Below are 13,359 nucleotides of genomic sequence, written 5' to 3'. Positions count from 1 at the left end.
TGACTAATGGCTCTGGAGAACATAGAACGCGTCAACGCGTTACGCATGATAAGAATGCCGTAGCCAATCAATCATCTCCTTATATACAATATTAAAGCCGCAAAGATGTCATCTAAATGATGATATCGCGCAGCATCAACTTTTCTTAAAAATAAATAAAATATTTTGGTAAAATTTATTTGATAAAGGAAAGATTGCGATTTACCTTAAGAGATTAAGAATTTATATTATTATATAGTTTATGGTTTATATATATTACAAATTTATAAAAATTATATTAGTATTAATTGTAATATACTAATTTAATATTAATATATTATATAATATCGAATTAATATGTTATAAACAAAGTAACGGAAATAGTAACGATTCGTTAGTTTTTTAGTAACGGTAACGAGTTACTTTTATAAAGTAACGTTCCCAACTCTGTATTATTCTTGATTATTTTCATTGATTTTTTTTTTTGTCATAAATAATCACAGACAATATAAATTGCGTTATCATAAATTCGTAATATCCGTGAATGTTTTAAAGATTTGGCTGTCGCTATACATAGCATTAAATCATCAGGATTTATCGTTAAACCCGCCATTCCGTAAAATTTCCATTAAGCTCGCGCGATTCCCGGAGACGTCAAAATTGAAAAATCTGTTTTGTTGCGCGGCGAAGGGCGACGAAAAGGTCCATTGCGCGGACATTTGTCTTCGTCTGAAGGGAGTGAATAGTAAACGTCGAAAAAATGTGTTTACCTTGCGAGAATCGGAGTGTGAATATACATTTGCAGAGTTGCGGCGTGGCTCGCTTGCATACGTGAGAATTTTATCCACATCTCGCCGAAGAAGATCATTTTTATCTGTGACTTTTGACCTACGAGAAACTTAATGACGATTTTAAAATGAACGAGCCATGTGTATTTTGCAAACGATTGATAAAATTGTCATTATCGTGAATTTTTCTTAGAGTAAAATAAAAATCGGAGATGGAAAAAGCGTCATTTATTTCTTCCTGTTATTAAAGAATAATCGTCGAAAAAAAAATTTTAAGTTTTGCATGATAAAAAAACATGCATGTACATGCGATTATGGCATATACGCAATATGCAAGAGACGCCTTTAAAGACATCCCTAAAGAGATTTTCACGAGATGCTTTTTCTTGTCTCCGTTGTTTTTTTCTTAATGGATTTTAATTTCTTGTTTTCTCAACTTAACTCGAGCTTTACTGGCTTTGTGTGCTTTTGCGCCCACAGCGTCTTTCTCGTCTTTAAGCTTTATATTTTTCGATCCCGCCGATCCACGCTTTTCGAGTTACTCTCCCTTTCCATGTCTATGTCTCCGAGAAAATGGAGAAAGTACTCCTACGGGCGAGTTTTTGCGTAAACTTCTCGATTTACCGAATGAATTTCCTGTCGCGTCGATATCGATTTCAAAATTGAACAGACGCATAGAATCTGGAAAATTATTTAGACATACACACACACACACACACACACACGCACGATTACCGCATGATTTTTCTAAAAATTTGAGATATCTTAAATTTAAATAAGATTTATTAAGTAAATTTTATTATCTTATCTTGTATCTTTCCAAATTCTCATTCTATTTTATTCTAACTATTTAAAATTTTTTTTTCATATTTTCATTTATCTTACACAGCACGCGAATCGAGAAAAAATTTTTGCGAACTGTAATTACGTTTGCCGTTTAGTATTCTCTGTACAAATGTTACCGTTCCGCGAAACGAGATTCAGTAAAAGGGATCTCTCAATAGACATTTTAATTTTACGTGCGCGAAACCTTCTTTCTTTACCTTGCGCTTAAAAATTCAATCTCGTCCATCTCCGGAGTCAAGAGGCGCCGAGTGCGCCTCTTTATCTTCTTCCTTATCGAGGAATTTTTTTTTCTCGGACAACGCATTGCCTTTCGCGAATTATATATTCCGAGCGCGACGCGCGAGCTTCCGCTTTTTCGGCCATTACAAACGCGAGCGGAACATAACAATGAGAGTGCACTCTGTGTAAAAAGCGCGGGCAGATGCTTGAGAGAAAGCCTGAAGGGAAAAGAGACGAGGAGAAAAAGCCACGACGGAAAATTAAAGAAAACGACCAGACGAGATGCGCCTTAACTCGCGACCGAATTTGCCACTCTTTTTTTTTTTTTTTGTTTTTTACTTCTTTTCGTCTACCTTTTTATTGAATCTCTCAGCCTCAAGCTCTTTGATTTCATCGTTGCCTCGAGCTTTTCCCCAGAGACTTTCTCTCCGCCGTTGTATTATATTATATATTATATCGCAGTATTATTCTTTATTCGCTGCTACGTATATTGTACACGCGAAGCTCGATCCTTCTCCACAAAGATGCAGATTTCGAGTCGATTTGGACCGGATGAAATTTGATAAACTTTGATTGAAATTGTTTCAAAAATAAATAATTTGAATGAGAACCAGTTTAACGAATATAAACGAAAAAGAATCAATATATCTTCATATATTTGCAATATGGAAAATGTAGATTTTCCACTTTGTGCTCTATTCTGCTCAAACGCAGAATATCTCCTAACTAGGCTTTCGTTCTCCCTGCTTTTTGTCTTCTCCTCCAGCGAATATTCAATCCTTTTCTCGCAAAGTCTCTTCAAGCTTCGTGAGAGGAGTACCTTTTCTACCATGCAACTACGAAATAGAGGTATAAAAGAATACCTAACTATCGTTCGCCTCGACGTAGAAAAATTTCTCTCTCTCTTTTTTACTCTCGATGATCGTCTCATTGTTTTTCATCTCCTTGTTTCAACCTTCACCCCAGCCCGTTCTCGCTCTTTACGCTTTATTCTATCGCCTTTCCATAATGTCAGCCTTTATTTTTATATTGGACGCGACGCGCTTCGAGGATCGACTTTGTCTATCTTTGTCTATTCAAACTATAGGAATCGATTGGACTATCGTTGACTTGAATATTTTTGTGAAAAATTCACCGTCTCCTATATTTAATATTGCCGAAGCTATCGATTGTTACAAGATGAGAACCATAATACTAGCTAAAGAAGAAATTTATGACAAAAAGAAAGACAATCGAAAAGAAGAAATAAATATGAAGGAAAAGGAAAAATGCGAATAACGAAGGATGAGAAGTAGAAGAGGGGGGGGGGGGGGGAGGGAAAGATACAGAATTTATAAAATGCCAAATATATTTTTAATTAATCATTATTTAGAATTTCTCGGATTACAATCTTATAATCTTTATTTTCGTTCTTTATTATCATCCGTACGTTGTATTTTATTATTTTTTTAATTTTCATTTTTATATTATTCACATTATTAAGATAGATGTGTCGAGGATATACCATATACATGAGAAAGAAGCATAATGAATATCGTTTAAGTAATAAGAGGTAACGCTTCTCTCCCTTCATAAATTCATTTATGAAAGAGAGAGAGAGAGAGAGAGAAAAGTTACGTCACTAACTTGAACCAATTTTCAAGTACCAGAATAATCGTGATGAAACATGAACATTCTCTTGCATTTCCCCCCCCCCCCTCTCTCTCTCTCTCTCTTTCGCTTGTTGTTAGTGCATCCCACACGCGAGAAAATCCAGGCTCTCGCTTATCGTTCCCCGGGGGAGAGTTTTGGAACTTTACATAATGCGTAATGTATCCGCGAAACGTTCGTCGAGATCCGCCAGAGGAATAACGTTGCGAATAGACAGTGCGTGAAATGCGCATTATACATGCATAATAAATATAAGCCGACGAGTCCGCGTCGAATTTCCGCGTTGCTGACTCGAACGCGTCCGCCGAGAATTTACATTTCGGTCGTATCCGGGTGCGGTTACAGATCCGGAATTGCGTCGGATGTGCGTGACGTAAAAGCCAAGCTTCGAAAACGCATTCCCCTATTCCCGAATCCCGGACTATTATCGCATACCACGTCGCAGTTTTTTTCCAACTTCCTTGGAAACGTAAGACGCCACATGGGAAATAATCCGCTCGCGCTCGCGTTCCATTTGGCATAATTCAAACTCAAACGCACATGTAACAATACCCGTAATATTACTCGCACTTATTTGGTAAACCGACATGATAACGCCTAAAAAAGCTGCTCTAAAATGATAAAAATTTATGAGGGACGATTAATCGATTAGATACGTCTGACGATGAGAGTATTTTAATTTATCGATTTATGAAGTCGTTCCGCAAGATTCTTATCTCTCTTTATTCTCTTTAATGAAGAAAAGAAAAAGATATATAATTTGAATTTTGTTTTTATTTGTTCGTTTATTCGTTTAAGATTATTCTTATTGCGTTCTAGACAATGTTCTCGTTAGTGATAATAATAAATACGTAATTAACGCGATTGATTTCAGACTGGAATGCGTGGTGAACGCTCTTTGTCGCGGCCTGAATCACGCCTCCGGCAGTCTGTCACGACTGGTGCTCGACATGAATCTGTCCGGCGAGCAAGTGTCCCGGGTCTGCGAGGCACTTGGCGGTTGCATTCAAGTGCAGGCGCTGCACTTGCCCCATTTAGGCTGCGGATGCGAGGGCCTCGCCTCGGTCGCCGAGCTGCTGAAGGAACGGCCGCTGCTGGCGCTCAACCTGGCTGGCAGCTGGGGCGCCAAGAACGAGGATCCGTCCAGCTCTGGCATCAGTATGGGTAAAACTTTGTTGTTATCGATACGTCGACGCGATTCCGCGGATGTGTTTGAAAATCAAAAGTTAACATTCATACGCGTTACGCTTACGTTGAATTTCCGTTAATTTTTGAATAAATTTATATTTTACGAAGCACTCGAGATATATATATATATATATTTGAGAAATCGATAATTATTTTTATTAAGATATGTTGCCTTTATTCGTAATTATTTTAGCCCTTAAGGAAAATACTTGAATGTTTTTTGTTTCTAATTTTATAAAAATAACAGCTGCGAATTGCAAGTAAAGTACCAGTAATTCACATCGAGATGAAAGAAGAAAGGTTTATTAAAAATAGGTTTAATAAAAAATTTTTTTTACGCAGTTTACATAGCCATGCGTACGCATCCCACGATAAATCGCGTCGACAAAGTTCCGATCCTTCGTATCGATATAAAGCGCGAACGTGCGGTTCCCCTCGAGATTCGGCATCCGTGAATTTTGCGAGAGATATCAAACACATTCCGTGCATTACTATTGCCATGATTTGGCTGACTCGCGAATTTTCCATGTTCTCTTTTGCGATTGAATTGCTCAAAACTATCCGGTGGATCGACATATTCCCTTTTATACTACATTATAATGGAAGAATCATCAATTTTTTTCCTCCTTGAAAGAATCAAAAACCGAAAAAGTCATTCAAGATGTATAAAATACTATTTTTTTTTAATTTACAAATTTTTACATAGATAAATAAAACGTGAACCCAAAGTTAATTAATCTTTCGTTCATAGAATCAAACTTCTAAACTTATTCTCATCGTCTTTAATAAATATTACTCGGCAATCTTTTTTATTCGGATAAACATTCTTTTTTTCGTCTCGAACGTTTTCCAACGGTGCTAATGGAAAATCATCTTCGTAGATTCGCGGGATCATAATCTCACGGCTCTGTCTCATAATGGTTTAAATTGTTGTCAGCGGTCTAACCGCGGCAACTCACATGGGAGAGGAGAGAAACACGGTGACATGTCGCCGGGAGAACTGCGCGTTCAATGTCGGCGCGGTCACGTCGCGATCCACCATAAACCGATACGATCGCGGCAAAAGTACATTGTTGCGGATGTACGCTCGCCATTAAACCGACACCGGAATTAGGAACACGCGAAACGGCGGACGGTCGCGTGCCAATTGCACCCTGCAAATCCGCGCGAGTTAAAGTTGCGACGATGTTAAAACAAACTTTGATCCTTTCGGAACTTCGTCTACGGAGCAAATGCGCGGATCTCGATTTATACTCATCGGCAGTTTCGCCATAAAGGCCCGTAATATTTACGTTAAAGTCTAAACGACTATAGACAAATTACTAGACAGATGGGGATTCATAAATTGGGACAAAAATTCAGCGATGTATTGCAGATTGATTTTTAATATAATTGTTGTTCAATATAATTGATATTATTTTCTTTTCTTTTTTTTAACGCGTATCGAGAGAAAAAAGATTGTTTATATCTGTTTATTATATCACTTTAGTGATATAGAATCTGTCAAAATATATAATTATTTTTCTAATTAAGGAGACATATATTTTTAAACAAATACGTTTCACATCTAAAGAATCAATATTGATGTACATTGGAGAAATAAAACATATATAGAAATAAATTTAAATAAAAATCTTCTAATTAATAATAAAAATATTTAAATTTACATCTTCTATTAACGATCTTAATTAAGAATTAATACAATTCCCTACAATGCGCATCGCTTGTCTTTTTTGTTTCACGATGAACGTCTTTTTCGTCGATCGAGTAAATATACAATATGTATTGCACCGACAAGATGCGCGCGATATACATATATACATTCGCATACCCGCTTATAGAGACAAGAGATTCTCCCTTTTCTCGTCGTCGTTCATTCGCAGCTTCGACAGAGGAGCAATTACAGACACCAGCGCGCTGATGCACACTTTACCGTCTAGAAAGGAATCAATCCGTTTACAAGAGCAAGCAAGAGTCATTCGGCTCGCCGAACGAAGTAAAAGCAGCCTTTCGCATCTTCTCTTGCCGTTCGAAATTGCCAATCGATCGAACGCGCCGACGTAAAGTGGCTGCGTCTCCCTAGAAAGTTCGTAGTCTCGACGAGCTTTTGCACTCGTCTATCCCTCCCGGATTCTCGAAGAAATTAATGCCGTGTCAGTTTCACCGGCAAATATATATATATATATTTTTTTTTGTTAGATCCTGAAAAGTTGGCGTAAAATCACGGAAAGCTTTTCACGACGTAATCGAAGATTAGATCTCGCAGAGACGGAAATTCTTGTTGGTCGTTTCGGTTTAATTCGGTCGCGATTTTCGATCCGCTTTAGGGGAAACAGTACGTCGTTTAAAGTCACGGTAGTCGCGTAGCAGTGTTAATCCGAAAGTTTTTCTAATGGCACTATGTTTCCGCCACATAATGGCTCGAAACAAGATTAAACAGCGTTACAACTTTCGAACTGTGTGCGCAAGATCTGCGCAATTATTATCTGCACGATTATTTTGTTAGCGGAAACGAGTTTACTTATCAATTCCGCTAAGCTATATGGACCACACAGCTCATTGTATATTCATTAAAGAATAATATTTACTTATATATTTTGATTCGTATAGAGTTATAAATGCTTCGGAAGAAATTGACAATTATTAATTTTCTTTTTTAACACACGCGTAAATGAGACAACAAAATATTGAAAGAAGTATTTTTATAAAAATATGCAATGAAAAATTTCTTTATTCTCTCTCTCTCTCTCTCTCTCTCTCTCTCTCTCTCTCTCTCTTTCTCTATTCTGGTTCAAAAGATTATAAATAAAATATTTCTAGATATAAAATTTATATAATATTTATAAATATTTAATAAAATAATTATAAATAAACATAAAATTTGCACATAAAATATTCAAAGACAGTATAATATAAACAAATATTGACAGATATTACTGAAAGTATATAAACGGAATTGTATCAGTAGAAATCATGGATGGATTTCCCTCAATCTCCTCTTCTCTAAAAAAAAAAAGGAAAAAAAAAGGAGAGAGAGAAATTATTGTGGAAATACTCTCGAATTTTTCATCGCATTCCTGAACTCGCTCGATCAGTCTCGATCGTGATTCTCAAAAGAGAGTAATGTTACGCCCAAAGGGAATCACATCTAGTCAGGTATCCCTTCCTAATCACCCTGCCTTCTCTCTGTTCACGTCTTGGTTTCGAAATCGCTTTGCATCGCCGTTCGTTGCAATACCCGTTCCCTCGTCGAATTCCGTTTCTCGCCGATCGGCGGCATCCAATCACGCTAAAACGCCCGGGATAACATTGATTCGTCCCGAAGTTGTTGGTATAAGTAATACGTGTAACAGTAGTACCGTAAATTTACCTGATTATTTTAAGCAATCCATCGTTCAGGGTAACAATTGAAGACACCTCCACCAGATCTTCTAAATAGAAATTTACATACAATTTTAAAAATATTTTTTGCTGTTCGTTATTTCCTATCAGTTTCAAAATTTCACGTTACATATAGCAATGTCTAGTTTCTAATGTAATAATTCAATGTAAGTGAAAATGATAGCCAGCCTCTCTCTTAAAAAATAGTGATAAATATCTATCAAAGTATTCGCGCCAAGTTGGAGAATATGAAATGTAAATTGGATGGCGAAGCATAAGCTATTGGCATTACGAAATTGCTTTTGCCAGGGTATCGAAAGGATTGGATACCTCTTTCTTGTTACCGATCGCCGCAACTGGGTCGCCCTGTCGTCAGTCGGGCTCTATTATAATTAGTTTGGTGCGGATAAACGCGATGCAAACCGCACCGATCGATCGAAGCGCAAAAAGGTTCCGCGCCGCCGTGTATAATCAACCGTTAAGCTTAATACGACTTGGCAAGAAATATTTCTCTTAATAAGAAGTTACTTACTTCATAAGAAACTTCTATCTATCAGTCGGTGCATAAAGGAAGCCATAATCAATATCACACAAATTATGCATTGGCGGATTTCTTGGATAGGAATAATAAATGAATTGATGATAGGAAACTTTTCCTCGTGTATTCGAGAGCAGCGAAAAAGATAGATTTTAATGAATCTAATAATGATTTAGCAAAAAATTATTAAGTCTTTTTCTCTGCTTTTCTTTTCTTTTTTCTCTTTCTTTTACATGAAAATATATTAATCATTCGAATAATACTAATATACGCGAAGAATAAGTTTTTACAAATTTTATTCTCTCTTTGAATTAGATATTTAAAATGTGTTTCTTCTCTACAAAATGATTTACTTTCATTCATTTAATACAACTTTTCACAACATTATTTATGAATTAGTTCCATTTGCAGAGAGAGAGAGAGAGAGAGGAAAAATATTTTATTCCATCTACGTCAAATGCGCAATCATTAATTATCTATTATTTATTAATTATATTAAAATCATTTTTTATTTAATTAAAAATATAAACTTTAATTATTTCACATGCATTACGTGACTAAATTACAAACTGATTTTTATTTTAGCTTAGTTCCTCGAGAATAATATGTATGAAAGGCATATCAAATGAAAAAAAAGCTTAAAGTTCTTTCTTATTCTTCTCATCGGCTGTCGATATTGAATATCTTGATATGAAAAGGCTCCATAATACTGGTTATAAGATGATTTTAGCCGATGTTCAAAGCCGCGTGTTATCGGACACCTTTCATACCAATACTTTTTTATAACGAAATTCCTTCATAGTGGAGATTTTTTTTTACTTTCTGCACTTTATATTATTAATGGTTTACCGTCGAGATATTACAATACATTAATGTAACAGATACTATTAAACAATGTTTGCGAAGCGATATTATTTATGTCAAGAAAAGTAACGATCTTTTTGAAAATAATAGGAAAAGAGAAGAACACACTCTTCTCTCTCTTAAAACGTATATATAAATATTTAAGTTATAAAAATTAAATTTATTTTTTCTGTCTTTATACGATCTTTCGATATTTTAAACCAATAAACGTTGCATTTTAATAAATCAACATAATTAACACTATCGTAATCACTTCACGAGCTCGCGATTACGAAATCGTGAGTTTCCTATCTCGCTTGGATTAAAATCATCATTATCCGAATGATCGCGCGAGATAACGCGATTTTACGTTCCAGTTGCGACGTAACTTCCTATTACGCGAAACTCCGACAGTGTCACGGCAGTGTCCATCACTTTAATCCTCAACACGGACGAAGATAAGAGGGAGAGAGAGATACATTTGCATCGCGCGCGTCTTTAAGTACACGCTCGAAAGAACGCTGTGTACGTGCAAAATTTGTCAATAAAAGTCAATACTTATTAACAGTTTAATTTGCAAATTCTCCAGAGAATAGATAAAAGGGAGAGAGAGAGAGAGAGAGAGAAGACGAGATAGCGTCTGTTCGTCGCGAACGAAGACGGAAATCCTCGATACCTGCCGGTGGACACGACTTTCTCGTCACCGGGTAGACGCGCGTAATTAATTCGACGGGTTAATTCAGGCACACGCCTTGTACGTGTACGTATACAAGAGTAACCGGAGACGAACCGAAGCATCTGGCTTTGAATAAAGCGGAAACGATACAGTAGATTGAAATCCAACCGATTGATCAATCTCTCCATTGTGTTTGTTATTGTCGGATCAAATTTGAAGGAAATGTTCACCGCGAAGACTAGAATTACCGTAATCCTCTTCCGCTATAGTGCGCTATTGCTGGAGATATTGTTGAATAACGAAATAAAATTAGGAACATATTCTTGATCAAAAATACGATTTAAATTCCCCATAATAAGAGCCACGCTCGATGGAAGTGCAAAAGTTTTAAAGAAAATATTTTTTATTAAACGTCTACTTCCCCCCCCCCCCTCCCTCCTCCACCTAACCACACACACACACACACGCACAAATATTTTATTTTTACCAGAATATAAAAGTTTTTGAGAAGACAGAAATCTCTCTAAGCATTTTGTAGTTCTTCAAGAAGGGAAGAAAGTCAAGTTTCTTAAAGACTGAAGGATTTAAAGAATGTAAGGATTTAAAAAATGTATTTGCAAGCTCTACAAACTAAAGATGAAAGAATACAAACTTCGCGATGTTACGAATACGAAAATTCTAAAGTTGAGCGAGAAAAATAATTGATCGATGTGCCAATACAACTCCGAATGAATATTTTCACGACGAATAATTCTCGGGTCTCGAAATGAAGGAACATAGCGCGAACGTCTCGAATTAATATTCATCGTGGATCTCGCGGATCATTTTCCTCGAATTTTCTCGTATATCTAATTTTCTCCGACCGGCGTGTATATACAGGTCCCCAGATGAGATCACGTTCAAAAAGGAGTTTGTTAACCCCGTGCTCAAACGACGGGATCCAAATTAGATCTCGCCTGGACTGCATATCCACCGGCGAACATTCGGAGCGACATTAATGTAACCGACATCGTCGTAGCTATCAGCGAGAGACATAATGAGAGAGAAAGACCGAGAAGTTTTTAATTTTATTTGCAGGAAGAAATAATTTTACATATGTCTTTATATTAAATTAAATTATTTGAAATTCCAAGATTTTATTAACGCTATCGTTATAAAATTTAAGTCATTTTTTCTCTCTCGATCGATATAAATTAGTTTCTCAGTTTGTATATTTTTATATATTAGAATATTCCTATAAAAATCCTATAAAAATATAATACATTGTATAGCTAATAAGTAAAGATAATATTATATTATATACAATTGATAGAAAAATATGGTATTTTGACGTTGCCGATAATCTACGTTACTGCCAGCTAGAATTCCAAACGGATACAATGATAGGGTTTGCTCTCGAAATAGCGATAAACATTTCGTAATTTAATTAGCGATTACAAAATGTTTGTTGCAACGCGCTCAACGCGATGGCACGATTATCTGTACGTGCTGGTGTACTTTGCTCGAATAACTTGTCCTACGTGGTCTGCCGTTGATTGATCGTATTACACAGCGGACCCGATTACAGAACAACGCATTAGCCTGCGGTGTACGAGTTTAATGTCGATAAAATTCTCGGCGTTCTAACTGAAATCCGGTCACATTCGATAAATCGATACTCAGCGATAATGAGAACATGTATCGCTTTACAAAAATTTAAGAAAGAGAAAAGTTTATATCTAGAATTTTCATATCCAAGTTATACGTTCTCGTTGCTGTAACATTTGTTTATGCTGTCATTTTCCATTTTTATTCCGTCATTTTTCTGTCATTATCCGAATTTTCTCTTACTGCTTTTTGCATTTTTTACAAATTCAGGAAACGTAAAATTTAATTCACTATTTTCATAGATTTATTTATTTATTTATTTTATTTGATACGATAATACTTTAGTCTCTCTAGAGTTTTAAGCAAGTTCCCGCGCCTACTTTATACTAACGATTTAATTTCGCGCAGGTTCAGGTTCCGGTTCTGGTTCCGGAAGCAGCGGCTGTGCCTCCAGCACCCTCGGCACCCTACCGTTGAACCGTTGCTACTCGTCTTTGCCCAGAGGCGCATTAGCGGCCTATGGCAGTCTCACAAGACCCGCTACCCTGCCGCGTCTTCCTTTGGGCCTTGGCCTAGGCCCGGCACCCGGTACTGGTAACGGGCCCCTACCGCAAAACGATCGGGATCGAGACAGCAATGGTAGCAGCAAACGTAATAGCGACAGCGTACTCTGCCATCGGCTACCCCTGTTACACCCTCTGCCTACTTGCGACGTCAGTAGCCATCAGGGCACCGGCTTTCACGAGATATTCAACGCTATCAGGTAGGTCGTTTTAACGATCACATATGTAGTATGTGATATGTATGTTATATTTTCTCTTTTAAATTATTATATATAATTTGCATAGAAAGATTATGCAAATAATATTGATGCAAAAACATAGTAATCAATATTTTTAGATTAAATTAAATTCTTTGCGAAATATATTTTTTTAGTCTTCGAATATTTTTAGTTACGATGCAAAATATAATTACATGGTCAACATATATTACAATTATTTTCCTATCATTTTGGTTAACTGTCGTCATTTTTCTCAACTATGTGAAATATTTCTTGTATTTATTTTTTACCGTTTTTATATTTTTTCATTAGAGGAAGTTCTCCGTTTGCAACTAACGTTATTTATTATTTACATGAATATATGCAAAGTTATACGCATAGTTAATTGTTTAGAGAGAGGGAAAGATTTATAATCATCGCAAAATATTAATGTCGCTTAAATCACGATCGATCTTTGCTGATCATGTGCGCCAATGGTCCAATATGAAAACTCAATAATTTCGCGTTACGGTGACGTTAAACACGATGATATTAATAATTATGTACGACATTTCGTTATCGATTTAATCACATTTGCCATTAACATCATAATTACGTTTTATGATCGACACGAATCGCATTGAGATTGATCGAGTGATCGGTCTCGATGCGTATAGATATTTTTACGCATAAATTACTATAATATCATTCGTATGGAATATGCCCCCGGTATCGTAATCCGAATAAATAAAATATTCATAGGATAGGACATTACATTTCAAATAATAATCGCATATCTCGTAAAGCGCATAAATTCGCGAAAGTTCTCTGATTGAGATAATTTCAGTAAAAAACTTTTTACTGAAGTTTTGGAAGAAAATCTCCAAAAAGGGGAAAAAAAATA

At 36.1% G+C, this 13,359-nt stretch overlaps 1 protein-coding gene across 4 annotated transcripts in view; it reads left to right on the top strand.

Moving 5' to 3' along the window:
- The window catches only part of LOC138941749 (uncharacterized), a 197,541-nt gene that overhangs the window by 152,337 nt on the left and 31,845 nt on the right, over positions 1-13,359 (top strand). For 3 of the 4 annotated variants that reach the window (XM_070311636.1, XM_070311635.1, XM_070311638.1), the window contains 2 exons: positions 4,357-4,646; positions 12,104-12,458. In XM_070311636.1, coding sequence (XP_070167737.1) covers positions 4,357-4,646; positions 12,104-12,458 — 645 coding nt within the window. The remainder of the gene's footprint in view (positions 1-4,356; positions 4,647-12,103; positions 12,459-13,359) is intronic. The other variant, XM_070311637.1, reaches the window with a different exon arrangement.

This window comes from Polyergus mexicanus, unplaced genomic scaffold (assembly GCF_030449975.1).
Source record: "Polyergus mexicanus isolate NDT 795.1 unplaced genomic scaffold, iyPolMexi1.0 SCAF_20, whole genome shotgun sequence".
NCBI classification, from domain to species: domain Eukaryota; kingdom Metazoa; phylum Arthropoda; class Insecta; order Hymenoptera; family Formicidae; genus Polyergus; species Polyergus mexicanus.
The sequence above is the reverse complement of the archived record's forward strand: the minus strand, read 5'-3'. Positions and strand labels throughout refer to the sequence as shown.